Source organism: Rhincodon typus, chromosome 30 (assembly GCF_021869965.1).
Source record: "Rhincodon typus isolate 14 chromosome 30, sRhiTyp1.1, whole genome shotgun sequence".
Taxonomy (NCBI): Eukaryota; Metazoa; Chordata; class Chondrichthyes; order Orectolobiformes; family Rhincodontidae; genus Rhincodon; species Rhincodon typus.
The window spans coordinates 20,359,700-20,384,518 of record NC_063361.1 but is presented as its reverse complement, the minus strand read 5'-3'; the positions used below and the strand labels follow the sequence as shown (position 1 = coordinate 20,384,518).

Genomic DNA, 24,819 nt, shown 5'->3' with positions numbered 1-24,819 from the left:
TGTTAAAGGCCTATTAACTTAATTAGTTTGCTTTCTAGTTTTGGAAAGGCATTAAGATAAAACATACATTATTAATGGCCTTCTTGATTGAAATACATTAATTGAATTCTATCAATTATTACTTAGATGCTCAAATTAAACACTACTATTCATGAAGGAAAATAGTTAAAAGAACATCTTAGAAATTCAGCTGAAAATATTCCAAAGTTAGACCTGCAGTCCAAAAATCTCTGGTTCTCCTTTTCAGTTGAACCACAATACAAAAGCAAACAGCAGACCACCTTACCCAGCAGAAACTGCAATCTCCTTAAACAAGTATTAAGGAGGTACTTTAAAAAAACATAAAGTAACAATTTTCAGAATACATAAACAATAAAATTGTATGAAAATTATATCGAATTAACTGCTCTTTTTAAATTTAAAGCTTTCAAGGTAACAAAGGACAAGGGAACCAAATTAGGCTACTTCAAATAGCAACCAGAGAACGTCAAAAGATATACATAACAATATTACAAGACTATTTACACAACTAAACAAAAACAAAAATCATTAAGATAACAATTGGTCATCAGCAAATTCACAAATAAAGTTTAAGAAATATTACAAAAAAAGAAATAAATAAATCAAACCTAAAGTTTATACAGAGAGGGGTATTGTTCATCAATGTGATTAAAAATAGCTGAAGATTTTTTAAATCGGGTGATCATGTCATTTTTGACTAAGTTCCAAAAACCAACAGCAGTATTTCACTGATGTAAATTAAGGCATTTAAAAATGAAGTTGTGAGTTTCAACCACTTTTTGTTTTAAAAAAGGCACAATTTCCTTTCAATTCTCCTGACAAAATTATTATGCTGCTTCCTCTCCATCACATTTTCTTTCCTGCTTTTCAACATCCTCTAGGAAGCAGACTTATCAACTCTTATAAACATTTCAAACGTTAACATCTTACCACTGCACTTAGGCTAGGGACCTGAAATCAAAGCCTCAAGTGTTTTGTAACCTTTAAAACATTATTCTCCCTTAAGAGAGAACAGATGAACTTTGAAGAAATACAAAGCTGCGGTGTCCCTTTAAACTCGTCCAATTTCAGGTCTTCAAATACAGACAGATTGGCTCGTGAATCTAGCTTGAAGACTAGATGTTTTTCACAACAGTTCAAGTTCAATACAAGAACACTGTCAGAGGCAGACAATGGACACTGTATGTCTGATAGACTTTAAAGGAGGTTACAAGAAAGATTCACACAGGTGACAGTAATATGACCATTGGCACTTTACATTGCTGGCTCTTCTTCCATTGGTTCATCCCCCTGCCTATAAAAAAAAACAGAAAAATAAAAATTTCTTTCTAAAGCTTACCATAAAGGTGATCAGAAACAGAGATCTACAATGTTTCCAACTGTTTTAAATACTAAGTTTTCTTACATTTTTTTAGGGTACTTTAATTTCAGTTGACTGGTGAGGAAAATCAATATTTTATGGGTGTATATCAGGGAAAATTCCAAGAAATAAACTTAGTACACTTGTATTAAATTACTCTTTTCTGATAGTAAAAACACAGAGTTTAAACTTATCTAGATTACTTGTATAAATATTGTTAGACAACAAACAAAGATCATACACACAGCCTCTATGGGTAATTAAAATTTTATGACAGCTATAAATGTAAATTTCAGGTTTAATCAGAAAGTTTGTTTAATTCTGGTAAAAAAAGGTAAAATTATGAGAAGAAAATCTATTCTAGGTGATTCTTTTTGCATTAAAATCAGTTATGCAGTAACTTGAATTAATCATGAAACAAAGTGGGAACGTAGAACTGAAAAAAGGATCAGATTACATTTAATAATTTTTGAATTATGAGTTTGAATTTAATCCCCAAAATAAAATTAAACCTGAAAATGAAGTTTGTACCATACATTATGGTTAAGAACTGAATAAATTCAAACGAACTCTGAGAAAGGCTAGCGCAGGGCTGCCAAACAAAACAGACCAATGGCCACATCTACACTTGACAAAGTTACAGCTTTGCAGCCCAAGTGCTTAGAGGTCAGGACCACTAGTTATTTGAACATAGTATCATATCTGGAAGTATCAAGTATTTTATTTATATAATAAAATCAGTGCTGAGAAATGCCAGCAAATATTAAACTTTAAGGTTTCAAAGTTAATTGTACATAAACCAATCCAATCTATAGTTTCTAACAGGTACTGAGGGTGAACTGTAAAGTTGCCCCCCACCACAATGCCTTAATTGTTCAAAAATGGCTTTTGTGATAGGTCAGAAAGGTATTTCAGTGAGCAGCTAAGTTTAGCACAGACTACTAAGGTACTATAAGGTCCTAGGCCTGACCCCAGTCTGTTATCTGATCTCAGCAGGAGGGGTTACAACAAATCAGCTGCTCTGTTTTTAGACCAAGGAATGGAAAAATAAGGTGCAACTTCTGCCCTTGACTGATGGTCCGTGACCAGTTTTATAAAGTGCAAGTGCACAAACTTTGAATGAAGCTAGATCAATGTGAGGTCAAAAAATGACAGAGTGATTATTGACTTTTCTGAAAATTACACCATTGTTGGGAGCAGTTAATATTGGGGTTGATGGATGAAAGCTTGAATGTAAAATTTACCAATTCATAGTTGGTGCAACTTCAGTAAGTCAACCTCTAGATACAACTCAATTCTAAATAACAATTTGATCACAAATCCAAAGCAGGATCCAAACCCATAAGGGCTTGTGAGCAAGCTGCATAAAAAGCTTCTCAAAATCCCTTTCTCAACTGTTGAAATGGTACTGAAAGAGGTCACCAAAGCAAGCACCCACTATTTGAAGAGAATGCAGACATGCTGTTTATGAAGCAAATGAACCATGAATATGGTTTGTCACAGATTTATCTCCACATTTGCTGCTGGCTCTGCCACTTGGCAATGGTTTTTGACTTAAGAATATTCCATGTTTACAAAATATATTCCTCCCAGGACACAGCAATTTACTTCAGGTGCTGCCAGTTATCAGAAAGCAGTAATATTGCCAGTGGGAAGACAGATTTATACGCTTATGCCCTGCTGAGAGGAGCTCTGTCATAGTAATGAGTCAGGGCTACAGGCCATAAGCATGGCTATAATGATCTCAAGGGAAATAATGAAAACGCTAGTAAACCAAAAGGCACATCCTCATACCTGATTTTGTCAAAATTAGTATGTTTTTGAAGAGTTAAAATCTGGTGTTGGGTTGACAGTCTAATTTGCTGAGTCCTACCAATTGATTAATCTCAGGAACTAGTGGTAAAAACAAATAAGCCTCAGATAAAGTCAATTTAGTAGCAACTCCTCGATCCATGACAGAAATAACCAAGTGTACTTTTCTTTTGAAATGGAACTGTGCTAATTACTTAATACTACCCAAAAACCCCCAGAATTTCATGACGTTACCTGGCCTCTGATTCAGAATTGCTTTGTGCAGTGTCTACTGACAGAGAGGCTAGTGCTGTAACGGTTTCTGCTTCTTCTTTTTCATGCTTTTGGGCTTCTAGTAGCGAGTAGCCTACAGTAGAAGCATAGCGCTTCACCAAACTCCAGTGTTTACCTGGAAGTCAAATCACAATGATTTGGAATATTTGTTAAATTCTTAACATTAATTGGACACGAACAACTAGCATGAATATACAGTGTTAATGTGCAGTGCTGTAAACAGATATAAAATATGACAAGGATATACCATGCAACCATTACACAACAACCATTCTTTCTCTAGTAAATGTAGAAAAGGCACTCAAGAGAAATTCTACAATAATTTCAGATTACAACAGAGTCTGATCTTATTGTCAACTAATCTCTGTGCATGCACACTCTATCCTTTGTGACTTTCCTCTTTAACCCTATTCTGGGGTGCAGAGATGGAGGGCAGCTAACCAATCAAATGACATTCACCTGCTTGCTAGTTTACCAGTTCATCCACTGGGAAGGCATACGTCACAGAATTACAGAAGGATGACTGGGCAGAATGAGGCCACTTGGCTCATCCACTCTCCAAGAAAGCATCAAAACATTCTCCCACCGTTTCCCTATACCCTTGTACATACAAAAAAGTTTAAATAGCCAAAGTCCTCCTGAATACATCAATTGAATTTGCTTCCACCCCATTTCCAGGCAGTGCATTCCAGACTTGTGCGACAAGTTTTTCTCACCAATTGAACCCTCCAGTTCTTGATCCTCTTATGATTGGGAACATTTCTATCCTACCCAGGCTCCTCATGATTTTGAAAACTTCTATCAGGTATTCGCTTAGCCTTATTCTCTCTAAGGAGGAAAATCCCAATATCTCCACCCTATCCTCATAACTGAAGTTTCTCATTCCTGGATCCAGTCTTGTAAATCTTCTCTCGCCAATCCGTTAACATCTGTTATAGTGTGACACTGGGATTGAACACAATACTCTGTAGCAGAATTGTGGGTTGGTCAGCTCAGTTGGCTGGACGGCTGGTTTGAAATACAGAGTAATGTCTAAAGCATCGGTTCAATTCCCGCACCGAGTGATCTTACAACGAGGAATCCTCCTTCTGAACATCTCCCCTCAACTGGAATGTGGTGGTCCTCAGGTTAAACCACCAACAATCATCTCTCTCTAATGAGAGAGCAGCCTTATGGTCCAGCAGGACTATGATGACTTTACCTCTTACTCTAGCTGATGTCTAACAAGTGTCCTTTACAAGTTCAGCATAATCTCCTTGGTCTTGAACTCCACACCCCTATTAATAAAACTCAGAATGCTGTATGCTTTATTAACTGCTCTCTCCACCTGTTCTGCCACTTTCAGTGATCTGTGCATATATACATACTGCTCCTGCACCACTTTACAATTGTACCCCTCATGTTATATCGTATATCCACTTTCTTTCGCACAAAAGGTGTCATCCTACACAACTCGGCATTGAACGCCATTTGGCAACTCTCCGTTCACTGTACCAACTTGTTTATGTTCTTTTGACATTCTATGTTAGCCTTCCGCAAAGTTTAAAATACTGTCAAGTTTTGTATCATCTGAAAATGTTGATATTCTCCCCTGTGCATCAAGGTTATTAAGATCATTAACATATATTAGGAAAATGAAGGGTTTTGATGCTGACCCCTGCAGAAATCCATGACAAAGCTTCCAGCCTGACAAATATCCATTGATCACCACTCCGTTTCTTATGACTCAGTCAGTTTATGTTGCTATTTTATATTCCATGGGTCACTTTTCTCACAAGTCTGTTGTGTGGCACTGTATTGAATCTTCTGAAAGTCTACGTACACCATATCATCAGCATTACCTTACTGACCCTTTCTGCTACCTCTTCAAGCAAACCCCAGAAAAATGGTTAAAAATGATTCCACTTCAGAAATCCATCCTGGCTCTTCCTAATCAACCACCTTTTCCCTTGTGACTACCAACTCTATCCTAAACAATTATTTACAGGATCTTCTCCACCACTGAGGTTAAACTGACTGGTCTGAAATTGCAGGGCTTATCCTTGATATGATCCCAGATGATGTTATTACTTGACAAGTAAGATCCCAGACTGAAGCCTGGCTTGATAGATCATGTTTTGTTTTGGTTTTAGCTAAAAGAGTTAAATGAGAGGTGGTCTCTCATTGAAATATAAACACACTATATTACAGATTTTGTTTTAACAATAAAATCAAAAGTTCATTAGTCAAAGAAATGAAACTAAGTGCAAGAAACCAAACTGTATTTTTATAATGCAAATTTTAAACACAGTAAAACTACAGTCTCATTAATCCCAAAACACTTCTTTACAAATTTCAAAACAATAACATCCCTCATACAGATTCCAGATGCAACTCCTGTACAATACTAGCACACCACAGGAAAAAACCTCATCCTGACTCCGTGATAGGCTTAAGTTAACCATGGCTTCAACACGTGGACTGGAAATGCTGACAGGCTCTTTCTGGAGCTTTCATACACCTGATTTTAAACATATTTTGCTTCAAGTAACCTCTTGAGGGTTTTATCCCAACACTTCTGGTTTGGGACTATCACTAACTCCTTATTTTAAAGTAATCTAGTTTTCCACATCTCCCTTTCTCAGGAGCACTGCTCTATACAACCATCTCCATTCAAAAACTTTACAGAATAGCTCAAATACAAGTAATGTAACTAAAATAAAGTCTTTCCTTCTAAACTATGAGTGCTCCCCAAAGATTAAAAAAAAATCCAAGTCTAGACATTTGTAACAGACCTTAAAGTATTGTGGTTGCCTTGCTAAATTGGAAAACATTCCAAGGTAAACAAAATCCCATTGATGCTGCCAAAGTAGCTATCACAAACTGTTCAAAAGAAATCATCATGGCTACAGAAACACTCATAAGTTAATTAACAACTTCGGACGCACAGAACTCCCAAATGTCCTAACCCAAATTTAAAACAAATGACATTTAAAAATAAACTAACAAAAGAGCAATGTTTGCAATTCTCAGTGTTCTGCTATTTCCCGAGTTTAGGGAACACTGGAGAATTACAAACTGAAATCCTACAATACCGTTGCAATTGCCATTCTCACTTCCTACAATATCCTTTAGATCCTGGGACCTCCAGTCGTAGTGTCGAATCAACTTTATGTACCAACAATCCATCCTACGGTCCTTCCTTATCAATTTGTAACCATCCTAGTGACAGAGTTTCCTTCTTCCCTGTGATCATGACCTCTTGGTAAAACCAGATGCAAAGTTATAATTTAATTCCTCAACCACATCTCCTGCCTCCATGTCTAAATTCCCTTTTTGTTCCTTAATCTGCCCTACTCCTTTTACTGCTCTTTTTCTATTTTTTTGCCTATAGAAGGCGTTGGCATTCTCCTTTCTGATGGCTGCAGCATTTTCCCATAACTCCTCTTTGCTTCTCTGATGATTTTTCACCTTCTCTCAACCTTATGTATTCTTCTCGGTTCTCGTGTATTTTCTAGCTGTTGCTTGTCATAAGCACATTCTTCTTATGTTATATTTTATCTACTTTGTTATCTATGGAGCTCCAAATTTGTTTGTCCTTCCTTTCCCTTTTGAAAGAATATATTTGATTGTACATGAATCATTTCCTTTATATGGCCCACTGTTCAGTTACAGTTTCTCCTGCCCACTTCTGTTCTGACCTTACTTTTAGTAATAATTCACAAATTCAGCTTGACCTCCACAGGCACTATAATTGTTAGTTTGGAATAACCAGAACTGTTTTCTCGTTGGTTGAATACATTCACTGAGTCTCATAATAAAATTAGCTCTACTGAAGCAGCTGTGTAAGTAAATCACAGATTTTATTGTGGAGAAATACTTAAAATGGAGGCAGTTTTGAAGCAATGAACCAAGATTTTCTGATATAAGGATAATCATTTTAGCTGCATACAGGGAAATATATATTGGGTCCATGCGACAGTCCTGACACAGCTGATTCCCCAAGAACTTGAAACTTTTGGTGGGCAATTACCTGATCTCAGGAACCCTCTGAGAAAATGCTCAACTCTGAGTTAGAGTTGAAGGGTTCTGACCCACTTAGCTTAGCAGCTACCAAGAGAAAATAGAGGAGTGAAAACTAACCAACTCCTTCGAAACTGGTTAAATTGACCTCCCGACTCATTATTAACTCACCCCTTTGACCATTACAGGGGCATCTCACTGTCCTGACCCCAGCTTCTGGCTCTCCCCCCAACAAAGTATATTTTCCCCTTAAGGGGCAACATTTTCATGCAGAGGGTGGTGCGTGTATGGAATGAGCTGCCAGAGGAAAATAGTACAGGCTGGTACAATTACAACATTTAAAAGGCATCTGGGTGGGTATATGAATAGGAAGAGTTTAGACTGATATGGGCCTAATGCTGGCAAATGGGACTAGATTAATTTAGGATACCTGGTCAGCATGGACGAGTTGGACTGAAGGGTCTGTTTCCATGCTGTATATCTCTCTGACTCTATGTCCCATCACCTGTGAACAAGGAACAATAGCCTGCTCTGCCATTCAATAAGATTATGGCTGATCTGATTTACCTGATTTTGTGACTTGCAACATTCACTGTAATTGATGGTCTGTAGAGGTCAGGAAGGCAAAAACTCATACAAACGTTCTGAGCTTTCAGAATAAATACCAATGACCTACCAGGTTGTTTATTTCCACTTCTAAGCGGCTTAAATGTGGGGAGAACACAGCTCTTGAAGGTATACCGTGCACTGTGGGAGGCACCATCTTTGGTCAAGTTTTATTACAATATGACTGCCCAAGTCAGGGCTGCAACTGCTGGCAGCATTGTAATGTAAAGGTGGCATTAAGGAACTGCCATTTTAGAAGTGGCTCAAAACCTTAATTTTTTTTAAATTAGCATTATTGTCAAAGAGTCTTATGACAGATATTTATTACATCAATATGTTAATAAGCAGTTAGATTATGTACAGTGAGACAACTTACTTTGAATTTCTATAACTTTTTCTAGTGATGCAACTGCATTTGCATTGGGTTTTTGTTGAAGTATTTCTTGCGGAAGAGGATCAAGCTAGCAAATAAGATAAATAATACATTATTACAAACAAACATTAATTATTCCACCATTGCCTGGAAATATATAACCTTGTGATTTTTTACCTTCCACTTTCAGAAAGTGAGATTTTAAGTTATAAGGGTAACTGCTTTCACTGACTGAATTTGTAATGCACTCCTGACCACCAAAATTCTAGATATGTACTTTTATAAAACAAACAGATTGAAAAAGTTCAAATGTCTAAAAGACACAGTGAGATTTTAGCTGAATCACTGAAATGTTAATGATATTATTTCCCTTAAACTACATTCTACACTCCAATATATCAAGCAAGGATTGTCAGTTTAGCACCTATGCTTGTTAAGTTAATGTAGAATGTTTACAACATGATCTGGTTTTGATTTTGACTGTGCATACCTCATTACCCAGCAGGGCTGAAACACAGGACTCAGATGCATCACAGATGGCAGTGAGATCATGTCCTCCTTCCAAAGCAAGAACCACACGTCCTGCAGCTAGCTTCATCAGCTGTTTGGTCAGGTAGCCAAAACCTGAGAAATAATATATATTAAGCACATAAACTAACATTGAAGAAGGAAATTTCTTCTCCCGATTTTTCACACACGGTATTTTGACAATGGTAAATTTGGAAACACATTCCATCATTAAATGAAATCATACCTTGAACATAATTCAGATTAATGAAAAACACACAGAAATGTAAATTAATTCTATTTGCCTAATTCTTTGCAAGTACATATATTACACATATTATGGTGATTTTGTTCATGTTTCAAACTTATAGCCTTTATTTTTATTTGATAAGATCAATGATACAACATGGAAATCCTTTAAATATTTTGGGACTTATGCTGTGAAACATCAGTTATCACCTTTGGTCTCCTTCCATCTACAAATGCTGCACACATACTTCCAAGAATTATTATAGGTTGCTGTTTTGGCATTGATGCCTCTTCCCAAGTCACTGTAGCCACTGGCAATAGTGAAAAGCTTTTTCACACACAGTTAGCTTATTGCTTATTAGCAGTTTAACATTTACATTAACGATTGCAAATCTGAAACTAAATGTTTACAAAAATAATTTCAATTGCATTGAGTTATTCTCTTAAATTTCTGAATAGTCTCTTAATTTCAAGAATTTAATTTCAGCAAAGAGAAAATGAAGTCAACATTGATTTTTGTTACATTCTATTGCTTGAATTATGATTTAATTTTGTACTTGTCACAACTTCAATAGTCTTCCATAGTCTTCCATATACAGCCCATAAATCTGGGTGCTGAAAGAAAGTGGGATCAGTTGTTTCCCAACAGCATGTGACACTACAAACACCTTGAAGAATCTGGATGTCATTTAATTGTACATTTATATCTGTTAAGATGGGAAAGATCAGTGGATGAAAGCTAATTGATATTGATAAAGCTATTCATTTTTCTGCCATATAAATAGACAAGTTTTGCCACAAAACTTGATTTATGATAGACTTTTAAAAACAATGAAAAGTGTAAATAAAAAATAAGGTTTCAATTCCCTAGTATAAAGCAAAGCAAAAGAAAAAAAAAATTCTGCAATATTACACTTTCCAGCCTGATTTAAATGAGATCTGCAATGGTCTGTATATTTTCGAAACTACTTAATGGCTATTTTGTTGTTATATCACTACAGTTCCTTCAGATCTTTTCTCTTTCAGAATTAGATCAAAGTACTTAAAATTCAATTATACTTGTAAAACTGAAGTAGTACTGCAATTAAAAAAATGCATTTAATTAGACTTAGTTTTTTTGTGTACTCAGTCAAAAGAGAGCAATGTAATAATTTATTTAAATGAACTGAATTTGTGGCATATTTTATTTTAGTGCTAAACAGTTCTAAACTAGGTGTGCAGGTTTAATTTAGGATTTTCCAAGTTGTAAATTACATTTAAAAAAGAAATTGAGAGAATTTTAAATAATTGGGTGCAAAATAATTTCTGAAGTATGTGTACAGTAACTTTATTTAGATTTTTAAAGCTGAAAACAGAATTAGTGCTTCAAGTACTCAGCCTGAGATGATAGCAAGAATGCTTAAGTCTGCATACTAGATAATTCCTACAGGCTGGAACCCAGGAGTGATAAGATCTCATCACCTCCACAAACGTGATGACGATGATTTAAAGCAGACTTTTTCACATTTTGGAGGAACCACTATAAACATGGACAGCCCACCCTAACTTTTAAAAATGCTTTCAGCTACCCAAAGAAAGAAATGTGCCATGTTGCAGAAAATATGTTTATTTACATATCCATTCATCCACTGTATCTGCCAGAAGGGAAGATGCTAACAACTCAAGTCTCAATTGAGACACTTAAAATTTTCATCTTCAGAGCACCTTCTACGAGATAAGCTGCAACAAATCTAATGAACCCAAGCTTTTTTTAAAGACTTTGGGAGTGGTCAATTTGCATTAAAAAGGTGCAAGCTTTTCAAACTAGCTTTTAGAACTACTGCTCTAGTTTCCCCTCATTGGGTTTGGAGTAGGGTCCATACCCCTTCTTTCTGACTCAGTCAACAGCATTATCCCAGTGGTCACTTGATCTGAACATGAAGGCCTAGCAAAGTAGCTTTCAAGATTCAAATTTTGGTTTGAAAACTTACACTTAGCTGTTGCACAGTATCCACCAAGCGGTGAGGGATGGCCTTCCACAGCATCAAAGCCAGCAGATACCAGCACAACGTCAGGTGAAAATTCATTGGCAATGGGCATCACGACAGTCCTAAAAAAACACCAAGTTGCATATTTCTGGACTGCAGATAAACTTAAATGCTTTATATTCAAAGGTTATATACGGTTATAATTGCAACTAATGTACGAAGCACTACCTTGTCTCTGGAGATTTTACTATTAACTATGAAAAGAAAATTCTGCCAACCTTTCAAATTTTGTTTTATTCATTCTTGGGATGAGGACATCACTGGCTGTGCCAGCATTTATTGCCCACCCCTTTCCAATTCACCTCATTGGAACAGAGTTTATTGCTGTTCATTTTAAGTACTAACAGATTATACTGCATAGGCTTAATTTTTGAGAGTTTTCAAGTCTAGTCCATTCAGATTTACAAAAGGGACACTGTCTCTTTAATGCCATTCAGGAAGCAGTTTCCTTAAACTCAAGAATGAGTTCATGCCCATGAAATGGCTGAACAGTAGGTGGCCGCTACTCATATTTAAGTGACTCTGGACTAACAAATAACACATGCCCATATGGCGTAAACTTTAGTCCAACAGCATTTATCATCAATTGTATTGGCACCGTGGCATATAGAAAGCACATGCAATTCTGGCAATTATGTGCCAAATGTAGGTTTGTTCTCAATATGTCAAGCAATCAGTTTTAAAGCAAATTCATTTATATATGTAGTTTTCAACGCAAGAGTTAATTCAACATGTGTAGCCTAAAGAACAAAATAACACTCTAAATGCATTTATGTAGCATATCATGGTGCCATATTGTCCAGGAAAATCCCAAGTTCAAATCTTGTTCTCTACCAAGTTAGTTGACCTAAATTATGGCAAGCAGAAAGGAACTAGAATTTGCCTCAATGTCTTTAAGTTTGGATGGGAGCCAGGAAACCAAAGGGATTCTGTTGGGCTTTCAGTTCCCAGGTTCAGCGACCTGTTTTAAATTGTACACATGTAGCAGTGAAATAAGAACAGAATTAATCTTAGTTGTAATACCCTCCACTGTCATATAGGACTACACATAAAGAATTGTCACTGAAAAGACGCTAGTGAGCTGTGAGAACACATGAAACTAAGTAATAATGAGTTACCACTTTCCAGGACAGAATAAATCAAACCTAATTACTCTACTGTTGATTTTCGTATCATAGGATTGCACTATATATTAATAGATTTCTAATAGAACTGTTTTATCATGAAGGTATTTGATTGGAGGAACGAGTGCCTATGCAGTTATAAACATTCTTTCTCTATAGGAAGCGCTAATACATGATGCCGAACACAGTGGAAACAAGTCCTGCTCTGCTGTCCCACAGGGTCCTGACATCAAAAGATAACAAAATCTTGGTCAATAAAACTAAAGCACTGATGGCAAGAACAAAGTCCTAATAACAACAGGATTTTTAGAAACAGTTAAAGTATCAGTACTCGTATTAACCTTACTGAGAATTTACAACAAACATTGCAGAGACAATAAATGTAGGTTTTTAAAACCAAACAATTTGGATAAAGGCTTTCTTGTAACATTCAAAATTATGCTGTAAAACTAATCAACTCAATCTGTCTGCCATCATCCTTGTTATTATTCAAGATCTTATAATAAGTGTAGCAACGTTTGCACCTTTTTTGTTTGCAAACAAGAAAACAGCAGACATATGGCCTTTAAAGTCAGTAAAAGTCAGCTGAACTTCAATGATTGAAAACAGCACCGGGATAATTTTTTAACATCAAACAATGATGGCCTCAAAGACAGCAGCTGGAACTATACAAGTGTAAGGACAAACCTAAGTCTACAAAATTTGTGATATGCTGGGTATGCAAAAAGGAAAAAGGGCAGCCTTCTGGATTTCATTAAATTCAATTATCTGATCCAACTCCAGCCTGACCCTGTAGCATGCAAGCAACAAAATTTGGCTTCTAGTCTGTTTAGTGTTATCCTGCCTGAGGCTCTTGACCATTTCCTGGAAGCTCCCTTTCCCAAATGTTAGTTCCTTTGAATAAAACGTTTTGCTATGGTTTTTTTTGCCTGCACTTTATTAGATTTCTCCTCCCCCACCAATCAACTGATTTAGGAAGTATTTATAGATAGCTCTTGAGAGAGTAAACTACAAGATGAGTTCAGGCCTAAACACAGAATCTGTACAACTAGCAGTCCCAGCTCAGCTGCTCCAGTTCGAATTGCTGCAGTGTTAATTACATGCAGGTGAACACCTGAAGCAATATTCTAAGCTTGATTTCACTGAAAGTAAAATAATTATGAGTTTCAGAAAAATAACTTAATTGCTGCAATCAATCAATATTTAATCCTCAGACTTTTAAATTAAAGCTTTTTTGTGTGATGCTAATGAATTTGTCCGGATTTTAATTGTGTTATTTATTTTACTGGAAGACTGCTACATCCAGGGTGCTACGGATAAATAAAAGATGACATGTCGGTGATGCAGGGATATGTAACCACAGAGAGAATTGCTGCAATGTCAGGTGAACCTTATAATTCAGGAAGAGCATTTTCTAAGTTTGTTACTGTTGAAAAGGTTTTCGCACAAAAGCTCCATGCAAATAGAACTTCACCTGAAAGCTGTCAAGTACTCCACATCTCCATTAGAGGGATCCACACCACCTGTCCAAGCAATATTGACATTGAATCCTACTCCAGGTCCTGTTCCAACCTTTAAAAAATTTATGAAAGAAAATGAAGATGCCTCTAAACAAATTTCAAAAAGGAAATCAGAAGCAACAGATGCACTTTTTAAAATATAAACTTTTGCTCACTGACTTTAATTATTTTTACAGATTCAAGATAGATATGGATACCAAGGATATTAAAACATTTCAGCCTTTAGTTCAACTCTAAGTGTTAAAAACCAAAATACAAATTTAATCTATATACAAACTGCTTGCATTTTTCTGGTGAATTTTCTTTTCATTCGTTCATGGGATTTGACCATCACTGGCAAGGCTAACATTTATTGCCCAGTTGAACTGCCCTTGAAAAGAATGCCTTTATTAATCCTACTGCATTCCAGTGTAGAATTGAGAAAAGTGCCTAATCCATTTTGGCCAGTCGACCTTCCAAGGGGAAATCATGAATCAAAAGTATGATGTCCTGTTTGTACACTGGTTCACAATTACAGTCATGCAATGAAGGTAGTGACAATTAATTTATACAGGCCACCTTTTTCAGGCCATCCCAAAATAACACTCTTTCTTTCAAGACCAGGAGCTGAGTAGGTAGTTCATGAAGTATGTGAGGAAGTCAGAGCATCCAATATGGAGAGCCCATGTAAATTAGCTAGAGGCATGTCTTTTCTAAGAAATTGTGCACCTCTATTGCTGAAAAGGATCAGATTATTGTAGGTAGGTAGGTATACGAAAAATGGCACATCTTTGTGCATCACGACATTGTAATCTGCATTAGATTTTGGAGTTCTTTACAGCTGTTTCACTGGATCTGACAAGAAATTACCTCACTGACAAATTCCCATTTTGGATTACACTCATTTGTGGCTTGCTTATTAATTCAAGTGGAATGAGATTTGAGAACTCTATTCTGTCATTGATATTAAATTTATGCCACTAAGTTGAAACTCAGTTTGCCTGAAAACCACAATTTAAAATCAGTGGATTAATGTGAACAGCAATATCACGAGAATGCCAATATCAGCACTAGTTCTGACTGCAGTCTCTGTGACAGAAATGTTTCCATTGTATAAGCAGGGAAAACCAGTGTGATGATAACACAGAGCATTTGCATGATAGGGAGATGTACTTTATGACTCTGGCATCAGCTTTTCACATACATGACTGATCTGTAAGGACAAGGGATGCAGAGGTGGATGCTGCAGTAGTACTGCACAATTACTGCAAAGGTGTTCATACAGCACACCACTCCGATATTAGCTAAAGGAGAAACACCTTAAAATTTTATTTATCCATGTAACATTGCTATATTTTACAAAACCTCAAGTGTACAGATCCTAAAATATACATCAGCATATCACTACAGCATTACAATGCTTAAATAATGACTCAAAGTTCTGTAACCACATTAGAACAGGAGATTGAATTTGCTTTCGTCTTCATTGTGCACCTGGAACACATGCATTCCCTCCATACGTTGTGCAGCTTTTTAAAATTCATTCATGGGATGCAAATGGTGCTGCCCAAGCCTGTATTTATTACCCATTCCTAATTGCCCTGGAGAATGAGTGATAAGCTGCAATCCTTGAAGAGTAGGGACACTAACTAGGGAATTCCACGATTTTGATACAGCAACAGTGAAGAAACAGCGATATAGTTCCAAGTTGGCATGGTGTGTGGCTTGCAGTGGGGGACCTTGCAGGTGATGTTCCACGTAGCTACTGCCCTGTCTTTCGGAGTAGTAGAGGTCATGGATTTGAAAGATGTTATAGGAGGAGTCTTGGCAAGTAACTGCAGTGCAGCTTCTAGATGGTACACACTTCTGGAACTGTGTAGCGATGGTGAAAGGAGTGAATATAGAACGTTTGGGATTCTAATCAAATAGGCCGATTTGTCCTGGATGGTGCAGAGATGAGTGTTGTTGGAGTTGCAACCATCCAGGCAAGTGGAGTGTGTTCTGTTACAATCCTGACTTATGCCTTGTGGATAGTAGATCGTCAGTGGGGAGTCAGGCAGTCTTGTCACAGAATTCCTAGCCTTTGGCCTGCTCTTGTAGTCACATTATTTATTTGGGTGGTTCAGTTCAGCGTGAGGTCGCTGCTAATCCCAGGATGTTGCTAATGGGTAAACCACGACGGAAATGTTGCTGAACATCAAGGGATGATAGCTGGATTCTCTCTTGTTTGAGATAGTTATTTCTGAACACTTTCGTGGCGTGATTGTTACCTGACAACTAGCAACCCAAGACTGAATGCTATTGGGTCTTGTTGCATAGGAAGAACATAAGTTGCTTTGGTATCTGAGAGTTATGAATGAGGTTAAACATTGTGCAATCATCAGCACTTCTGAACTTGTGACATCAGGAAGATCAATGATGAAGCAGGTTGGGCCTAGGACACCACCCTGAGAAAATCCTGCAGGATTGGCTTGGCACTGAAGTGTATGATCTCCAAAAATCACAACCAATTTCCTTAGTGCTAGGTATAACTCCAACCAATGGAGAAATCTCTACTTGATTCCCCTAGATTTCCAATTTTGCAAGTGGTCCTTGATGCCACACTTGGTCAAATGCTGCACTGACGCCAAGGACAGCCCTCCTCTCCTTACTGAAAGTTTGTAGCTTGGATTATAATGCGGTTGTTCATTTGCTCACCAAGCATGATCTCCTTCAATGTAATGGCACAATTTATGTCTGTTGACATACCGTTAGCCAGAGAGACACTAGCCACACTACTAGAAGGACCAGGTGCACTGACCCTGAACACCAGCAACAACATCAGCAAGGACAGCTTACTGAAACTACGAGATTTATGCATCACAATGCACTTCACGTTCAACGACCAAATATATAAACAGATCAACGGCATACTGATGGGATTACCCATTTCAGAAACAGTGATGCAGAGACTGGAACACAGTTTTTCCTACAATCCAACCAAAACTGTGGATAAGATATGTTGATGACACATTCGTAATAATCAAATGCACAAAAGTAGAAGAAACCCACCAACTTGTTAATAGCATCTTCGCAAGCATAAAACTCACTAGAGAGCAGGAAAACAACAAATGGCTCCCGTTCTTAGACGTAGTAATAGAGAGACTAACTAACAGCAAATTTCAAAACCGAGTGTACAGCAAGACCATACACACGGACCAAATCCCAAACTTCAATAGCAACCACCCCACCATATACAAACACAGCTGCATTAAGACACTATTTAAATGACCACATCACACTACAAAACCCCAGAGAATGGAAGAGGAACACCTGCACAAAGTATTTACCAACAACGGATACCCAAGAAGTTTCATCTGCTGGTGCCTATAAAACAAATGACAGTCAGAGGACACGGTACAACAGAAGACACTAGCAACTCTACCCTACATCAAAAATATATCAGAAATGACAACCAGACTCCTTAGACCGCACAGGATCACGATTGCACACAAACCTACAACAACACTGAGTCAAATGCTATCAAAGACTAAAGACCCCATACCGACAGTAAACAGGACTAACGTGATATACAGAATCCCATGCAGTGAGTGCAATTAATATTACATTGGACAAACGAAGAGGAAACTGATGATCAGGATACACAACCACCAGCTGGCAGTAAAAAGACACGATCAATATTCACTTGTCTCGATACACACAGACATTGAAGGCCATCAGTTCCACTGGGACAAAGTGACAAGACAGGGTCAAGCGAACAACAGACATGCAAGGAAATTTCTGGAGGCCTGGTTCTCAACATGGGACGCTATTAAAATAGACCCTGTATACAGACCTGTGCTGAGAAACAGAACCAGAAGTGACAAGACCACCACACCAGAGGATCATATAAATTCAGGACAGAGCAGAACACCAATGTTTCAATTAGAGGTCGCACTGATGATGTTGCCTAAAATGGTAACGAAACACCTGCACACCACGGGAACATCTGGTTTGGCGAGCAAATGAACAACCGCACACTCTCCTTACCTACGGAGTTCAGCTCTTTTGTCCATCTTTGGACCAAAGTTATAATGAGGTCAGGAGCCGAGTGGCCTTGGTGGAACCCAAACAGAGCATCAGAAAATCGGTTACTGCTAAGCAAATACTGCTTGATGACACTGTTGATGGCCCCTTTCATTACTTTGCTGATGACTGAGAATAGACTGATAGGGCAGTCGCTGTCAGTTCGGATGTGTCTTGCTTTTTATGCATAGGACACAACTGGGCTATTTTCTACACTCAAGGGGAGATGTCAGTGTGTAGCTGTATTACAACAGCTTGGCTAGAGTCGCAGCTGGTTCTAGAGCATTTCTTCAGTCCATTGTTTGAATGTTGTCAGGGTACATAGTTTTTGCAATATCTAGTGCCTCCAGCTGTTGTTTGATAAGTAAATTAAATCGATTGAAAATTACATCTGTGAAGCCTGGGTGCTCAGGATGCGGTCTGGGTAGATCATCCACTTGGCACTTCTGGCTGAAGATGGATTTAAATGAATCAGCCTTGTATTTTGTATTAATGTTTTAGGCTTTACCATTGTTAAGGATGGTGAGTTGTTCAGTTGTCCATGGTCATTCTCAACTGGATGTTTATATCTGGTTTGTTTGTTGTGGGATCAACTAGCCCTGTCTATTGCATGCCGTTGCCAATGTTCGGCGTTCAAGTAGTCCTGCATTGCAGCTTCAACAGATTGGCACCTCATTTTTATGTATCTCAGGTTGTGCTCTTGGAATTCCTTCCTGTACTTTTCATTGAACCAGGGTTTAGCTCCTGGCTTGATGGTAATGGTGAAGCAGGAAATATGCTAGGATATGAGGTTTAGATTATGGTTGAATACAATTCTGTTGCAAACAGGCCACAGCACCTCAGGGATGGCCTATTTTGATTTCCTAGTCTCACTTGGCATGGTGGGAATGCCACACAACATGATGGAGGGTATGTGCAAAGTGAACACAGGATTTCATTTCCACAATGTCAGTGCAGTGGTTATTCCTACCAATACTGTCATGGACACATGTTTTTTAAAAATTATTTTGTGGAACGTGGTTGTCGCTGGCTGGCCAACATTTATTGTCCCTCCCTAGTTACCCTTGAGAAGGTGCTGCTGAGCTGCTTTCTTGAACTGCTACAGTCTACCTTCTGTGGGTTGACCCTTAATGCCATTAGGGAGGGAATGCCAGGATTTCGACCCAGTGACAGTGAAGGAACGGCGATATATTTCCAAGTCAGAATGGAGAGTGGCTAGGAGGGGAACTTGAAGGAGGTAGTGTTCCCTTATATCTACTGCTCGTGTACTTCTCGATGGAAGTGGTCTGTGGGTTTAGAAGGTGCTGTCTGAGGATCTTGGATGAAGTTCTGCAGAGCACGCTGCTGCTACTGAGTGCCACTGGTGGAGGGAGTGGATGCAGTGCTAATCAAGCAGGCTGCTTTGTCCTGGATGCTGTCAAGCTTCTTGAGTATTGTTGGGGCTACAGTCATCCAGGCAAGTTGGGAGTATTCCATCAAACTCCTGACTTGTGCCTTGTAGATGGTGGACAGGCTTTGGGGAGTCAGGTGAGTTACTTGCTACAGTATTCCTAGCCTCTGACCTGCTCTTGTAGCCTCTGCATTTATGCAGTGAGTCCAGTTGAGTTTCTGATCAATGATAGCTGCTAGGATATTGACAGTGGGGGATTCAGTTATGGCAACACCATCGAATGTCAAGGGGCAGTGGTTAGATCATCTCTTGTTGGTGATGGTTGTAGCCTGGCATTTGTGTGGCACAAATGTTACATTGCTACTTGTCAGCCCAAGCCTGGATACTGTCCAGATCTTGGTGTATTTGGACATGGCCTGCTTCAGTGACTGCGGAGTCGTGAATGGTACTGAACGTTGCAAAATCATCAGCGAACATCCCCACTTCCGACCTTATGTTGGACCTTATTTATGAAGCAGCTGAAGATGGTTGGGCCCAGTACACTACCCTGAGGAACTCCTGCAGAGATGTCCTGGAGTTGAGATGACTGACCTCCAACAACCACGACCATTTTCCTATCTTCTCTGCTACTTAGCAAGATCAGTTGCAACAACACGTCCCTAATTTTACACTTGATTCCTTTCGCAACAAATGCCAAAATTCCATTTGCCTTCTTTTACCTGCTATACCTGCATATCAGCTTTCTGCATTTCATGCATGAGGACATCCAAATCCCTCTGCACTGAAAAATTTGAAGTTCTCTCTCCATGTAGATAATAAGTTGTCTTTTTATTCTTCTGACCACAATAGATAACTTCAAACTTACCCATGTTAAAATCCATTTGCAAAATTTTGGTCCAATCATCTAACCTACCATTTGTAAATGTTTCATAAATTTATAAATTCCTAACGCTTTCCCTATTTCTTCATTGTAACTTACTTTCCTACCTACTTTAGTGTCATCTGCAACATTGGCCACGTGACATTCTAGTCTGCATCCAACTCATTAATATAGATTATAACCAGTTGGGGCCTGCAGACCAAATCTTGTGACAATCCACTAGTTACAGCTTGTCAACCAGAAAAAAGATTGTTTTATTCCAACTCTCTGCTTTCTTCGGGTTAGCCAAACATCTATCCCAAGCAAGTATATTACACCTAAGCTGATGTGATCTTACCTTGTATATCAACCTTTTCTGCTGTACCTTATCAAAGTCGTTTTGGAAGTCTAGATATACAACATTTACAAGACCCCATTATCCTTTTCACTTTTTACATCTCAAAGAACACTAGCAAGTTAGACAAACATGATTTACCCTTCATAAAATCATGTTGACTCTGATGGATGGTGTTTTTACTTTCCAGTTGTCCTGTTACTACTCCCTTAATAACGGATTGCAAAAATTTCCCAAGGACAGATGTTAAACTGGTCCATAGTTTCCTACTTTCTACCTCCCTCCTTTTTTGAATAAGTGTTACATTATCATTTTTCTAATCCACTGAATCCTTTCCAGAATCCAGGAAATTTTGGAATACTATAATCAGTGTATTCACGATCTCTGCTGTTACTTCCTCTAAGTGTCTAGGATATAGGCCATCTAGACCTGTGAACTTGTTTTCCTTTAGTTTGCTCAGTACTTTTTCCATAGTGATGGCAATTGTTTTAAGTTCCTCCTTTTCCATAATCTCTGCATTACCTGTTACTATTTGGATTGTTTCAGTAATCTCCGCTGTGAAAACTGAGGTGAAATACTGATTTAGTGTTTCTGCCATTTGTGACCCCAATTATCAATTCCACAGTCTTGCCGTCTAAGACGCCTGATGGTCACTTTAAACTACACAGTTGTCTTTTTACTGAGTCGATCCCTGTGATGGACACTGAAGTTCCTCACCCAGTATACATTCTGTGCCCTTGCCACTGTCAGTGCTTCTTCCCAATGGTGCTCCACATGGAACAGTGCTGATTCACAAGCAGAGATGGAAACAGAACAATAGGTGGCAAACCACAAGAGATTTCCTTGTTCACGATTGATCTGATGCCACCACATGGGCTCAAGACTCAAGATTAGGGACTCCCAAGGCAACTTCTTCGGAAATGTATACCACTGTGCCATCACCTCTGCAGGTATGTCCTGTTGGTGGCACAAGTCGTGTCCAGCACAATGACGTTGATATCTAGGGCACTGACAAAGATGTAATTTCATCAGGCTGTTGCTTGATTAGTCTATGGGACAGCCTTCTCAATTTTACCATAAGCTCCCAGATGTTAGTATGGAGAACTTTGCAGGTTTGACAGAGCCAGATTTACCATTGTTGTTTCCAGAGCTGAGGTCAATGCAGGATCATCTGTCCAGTTTCATTCTTTGCTTTGAGCAGCTTTTGATACAACTTTGTGGCTTGCTAGTCTGTTTCAGAGGGTTGTTCAGAGTCAAATACACTGCTGTGGTTCTAGAATCAATATAGGCCAGGCCAGGTAAGGATGATAGATTTAAAACCCTAAATAACTTTAGAGAACAATTCTTTTTAATGACAATCAATAATCATCATTGAATTCAACTTTCACTGTCTGGGGTGGTGAGATTCAAACCGATATCCCTAAACATTAGTTTAGGGCTCTGGATTATTAATCCAGAGGCATTACCACCTCTCCCATGTGTCTATTGTCTTTTGAACACACACCACACAATGGCTTGCCCTACTCAACACCTCTCTTGCCGTTCCATTCGCCATTTCCTTCACTGACTCTATCATTGCTCCCTGGATTTTTCGCTTGATGCCTTATTTGCCTCTCTACAGAAGAACTGAACATTTCATTAAATACAACTTGTACTTTAAATGTCTACTAAAGTTTGAGATAAATTGTGCTTACTGGATAACTATTAGTTCAATTTAGTTTCTTTGACACAGACTACTAACTTCTATGCAGTGATATCACAGGCACTGTCACAGCATGTGGGGAGTGTGCCCCCTGCAGTTGCAGGGATAGCAAACATTGCTTTAAGTAACTAATTAGTTGTTGAAAAGGCAATTCCTTTGTATGAAAAATAATATGGTGTTCTGCGAGTTATAAGTCAAATTAGTGCTTGTGTATTTATCAAATGAATGGACATTTTACAGCATCTTGGATTAGAATTATTCTAAGAAAACTATTTCAAATTTATTCAAAGAATAACTCGAATTATAAATAGGACTGGGTCCTTGCACATTTCTCAAATCATATCACTTTAGGGCATTAAAGTAAAAGGGATGTAGTAAACATAGACTGTTAGTTTGATGACAAAAGTATATTTTGAATGTTTCAAAGGGATATTATACTCAAAGGACATATAAGCATCAAATTATTCATAGTTAGCTGTAACTCACTTCATCTGGGGCACCACTGCCAGGAAAGAAATTTCCATCATCATACCGATGAAGAGAAATGTACAACACATTAGGGTCACTGTAAAAGGCCTGCTGTGTACCATTTCCGTGGTGAATATCCTACAAATAATGGAAACAAATATATTAGTTTCAAAAGTATAAAAATAAAGAACCATCTTCTTTTGGTTAATTTTCTAACTCTTCTTACAAATTACTTTTTAATTAGCCAAGCAACGTCATGCACTTTGTGTGTTGCCTTAGGCTTCAAGAATTTGGATACTTAGATCTCAGTACAGCGGAAGATGAAATCATTCCTTCAGAAACTCTCTAGAAGTAAAATTCAAGTTAAATTATTCGGTTTCAAAGATAAGATATTAATTTTCAAACTGCAACAAACAGAAAAAAGCCCACTTCTTTTTTATTTTTCATTCTATTTTTAGCACAGAACAATACATACCCAATCCACAATTAGAATTTTTCCAACGTTAAGTTTTTGCCGAAGTAGTTTCGCAGAAATTGCAACTGAATTGAAAAAGCAAAATCCCCTGAAAGAGAAAATGGACAAATGAAAAAATAAATGTAATCAATAGCGAACAACAAATACCTTATTTAGCAGGATCATGTTTTGATAGGGAAAAAAACAAACAATTTGAAGATCATGAACATCAAGTTGTCCAAGCGTGTATAAGTTACTTTCAAAATTGCCCTTCCAGTTTATAGCAATCATTGAAATATACTATTTCTAAGAAACTTGTATTTAAACTATTTGAAGCCCATTTACTTCTGGTGTCAAGTTAGAGATAAATTGATAAAATGGTTTATTTCAGCTATGTTCTATGAAGACAACTTCTATCAAAAGATGTAGAAATGTGGTATGCAATCTTGAAGAAATTGATTTCATGCATTTACTTCGTGTTTTATTGCTCAGATAATTTTTGGTATGAACTTACATTGCAGTGGATTCTTCTGCATGATGTCCTGGTGGTCGGACAACAGCAAAACCATTCTGTATAAAATAAAATTAAACTTATATTTTACACAAAAGTTAAATCTCAATTTCTAAGAAAATTGATTTGCTCACCCACCCAGCACAAATGAAAACAAAAATCAATACTAAGGTTGTGAAACATAACTTAAAAAGGCACACAGCATGGTCATTTTTAAAATAAAAAGTTTAAGGGATGTAAACATTGCCAGTTAGGGCAGTGAATATTGCTTATCTCTAATTAGTTTTGAGAAAGTGATGGCAAGCTGCTTTCTTGGATTGCTGCAGTCCTGAGGGTTAGGAACATCCTCAGCATTTTAAAAGAGTTCCATGATTTTGACCAAGTGACAGTGCAGCAGTGGCAATCTAGTTCCAAGCCAAGATGGTGTATGGCTTGGAGGAGAACTTGCGGGTTGCGGTGCTCTCATGCATGCTGTCCTTGTTCTTCTACAGGGCAGAGGTTGCAAATTCGGTTGGCGCTGCTGAAGGTGCTACAGTGAATAATGAAGTGCATCTTGTAGATAGTACATTTCTGCCATTGTGCATTGCTGTTGGAAAGAATGACTACTATAGGTGTTGGGGTGTCAACCAAGCAGGCTTCTTTGTCCTTACTAACGCTGAACTTCTTTGAGAGCTGTTAGAACTGCACTCATTCATATAACTTCAATACACTCTTGACTTATGTCTTGTAAATGGTGCAAAGGCACAGGGGTGACGGAGCGGAGTTACCTGCTGCAGAAATCCCAGCCTGTGACCTGCCCTTGTAGTACTTACATAGCTGGCCCAGTCACTTTCCAGTCAATGGTGAATCCCACGACATCGACAGTGGTGAATTTAGCAATGGCTATGCCATTGAATGTTGGAGGGCTCAGGTCAGATTTTCTCTTGTTTGTGATAATCACTGCCTGTCACTAGTGTGCAATAAATGTTACTTGCCACTTCATCCAATTATGGATGTTGCCCAGATTTTGCCACATATGGACACAGGATGCTTCAGTACCTGACAAGTCAAAAATGTGCTGAACATTCTGCAATCAGCTAGCTTTTCCATTTCTACCCCAAAACAGAGAAAAGGTCATTGATGAAGCAGCTGAAGATGGGTGGAGTTACGACACCATCCTTAG

The 24,819-nt window shown here is 38.1% G+C and overlaps 1 protein-coding gene across 10 annotated transcripts in view; it reads right to left on the bottom strand.

Annotated features, from left to right (window-relative positions):
* Positions 1-24,819, bottom strand: part of hdac5 (histone deacetylase 5) — a 323,514-nt gene continuing 298,695 nt past the window's right edge. For 9 of the 10 annotated variants that reach the window (XM_048614512.1, XM_048614511.1, XM_048614514.1 and 6 more), the window contains 9 exons: positions 23,661-23,716; positions 23,168-23,255; positions 22,711-22,830; positions 13,829-13,926; positions 11,174-11,292; positions 8,938-9,071; positions 8,451-8,535; positions 3,428-3,581; positions 7-1,315 (listed from right to left, as the gene is read on the bottom strand). In XM_048614512.1, the coding sequence (XP_048470469.1) occupies positions 1,276-1,315; positions 3,428-3,581; positions 8,451-8,535; positions 8,938-9,071; positions 11,174-11,292; positions 13,829-13,926; positions 22,711-22,830; positions 23,168-23,255; positions 23,661-23,716 (894 nt within the window). In that variant the 3' untranslated portion in view covers positions 7-1,275. Of the gene's footprint in view, positions 1,316-3,427; positions 3,582-8,450; positions 8,536-8,937; positions 9,072-11,173; positions 11,293-13,828; positions 13,927-22,710; positions 22,831-23,167; positions 23,256-23,660; positions 23,717-24,819 lie in introns of all 10 variants that reach the window. The other variant, XM_020530692.2, reaches the window with a different exon arrangement.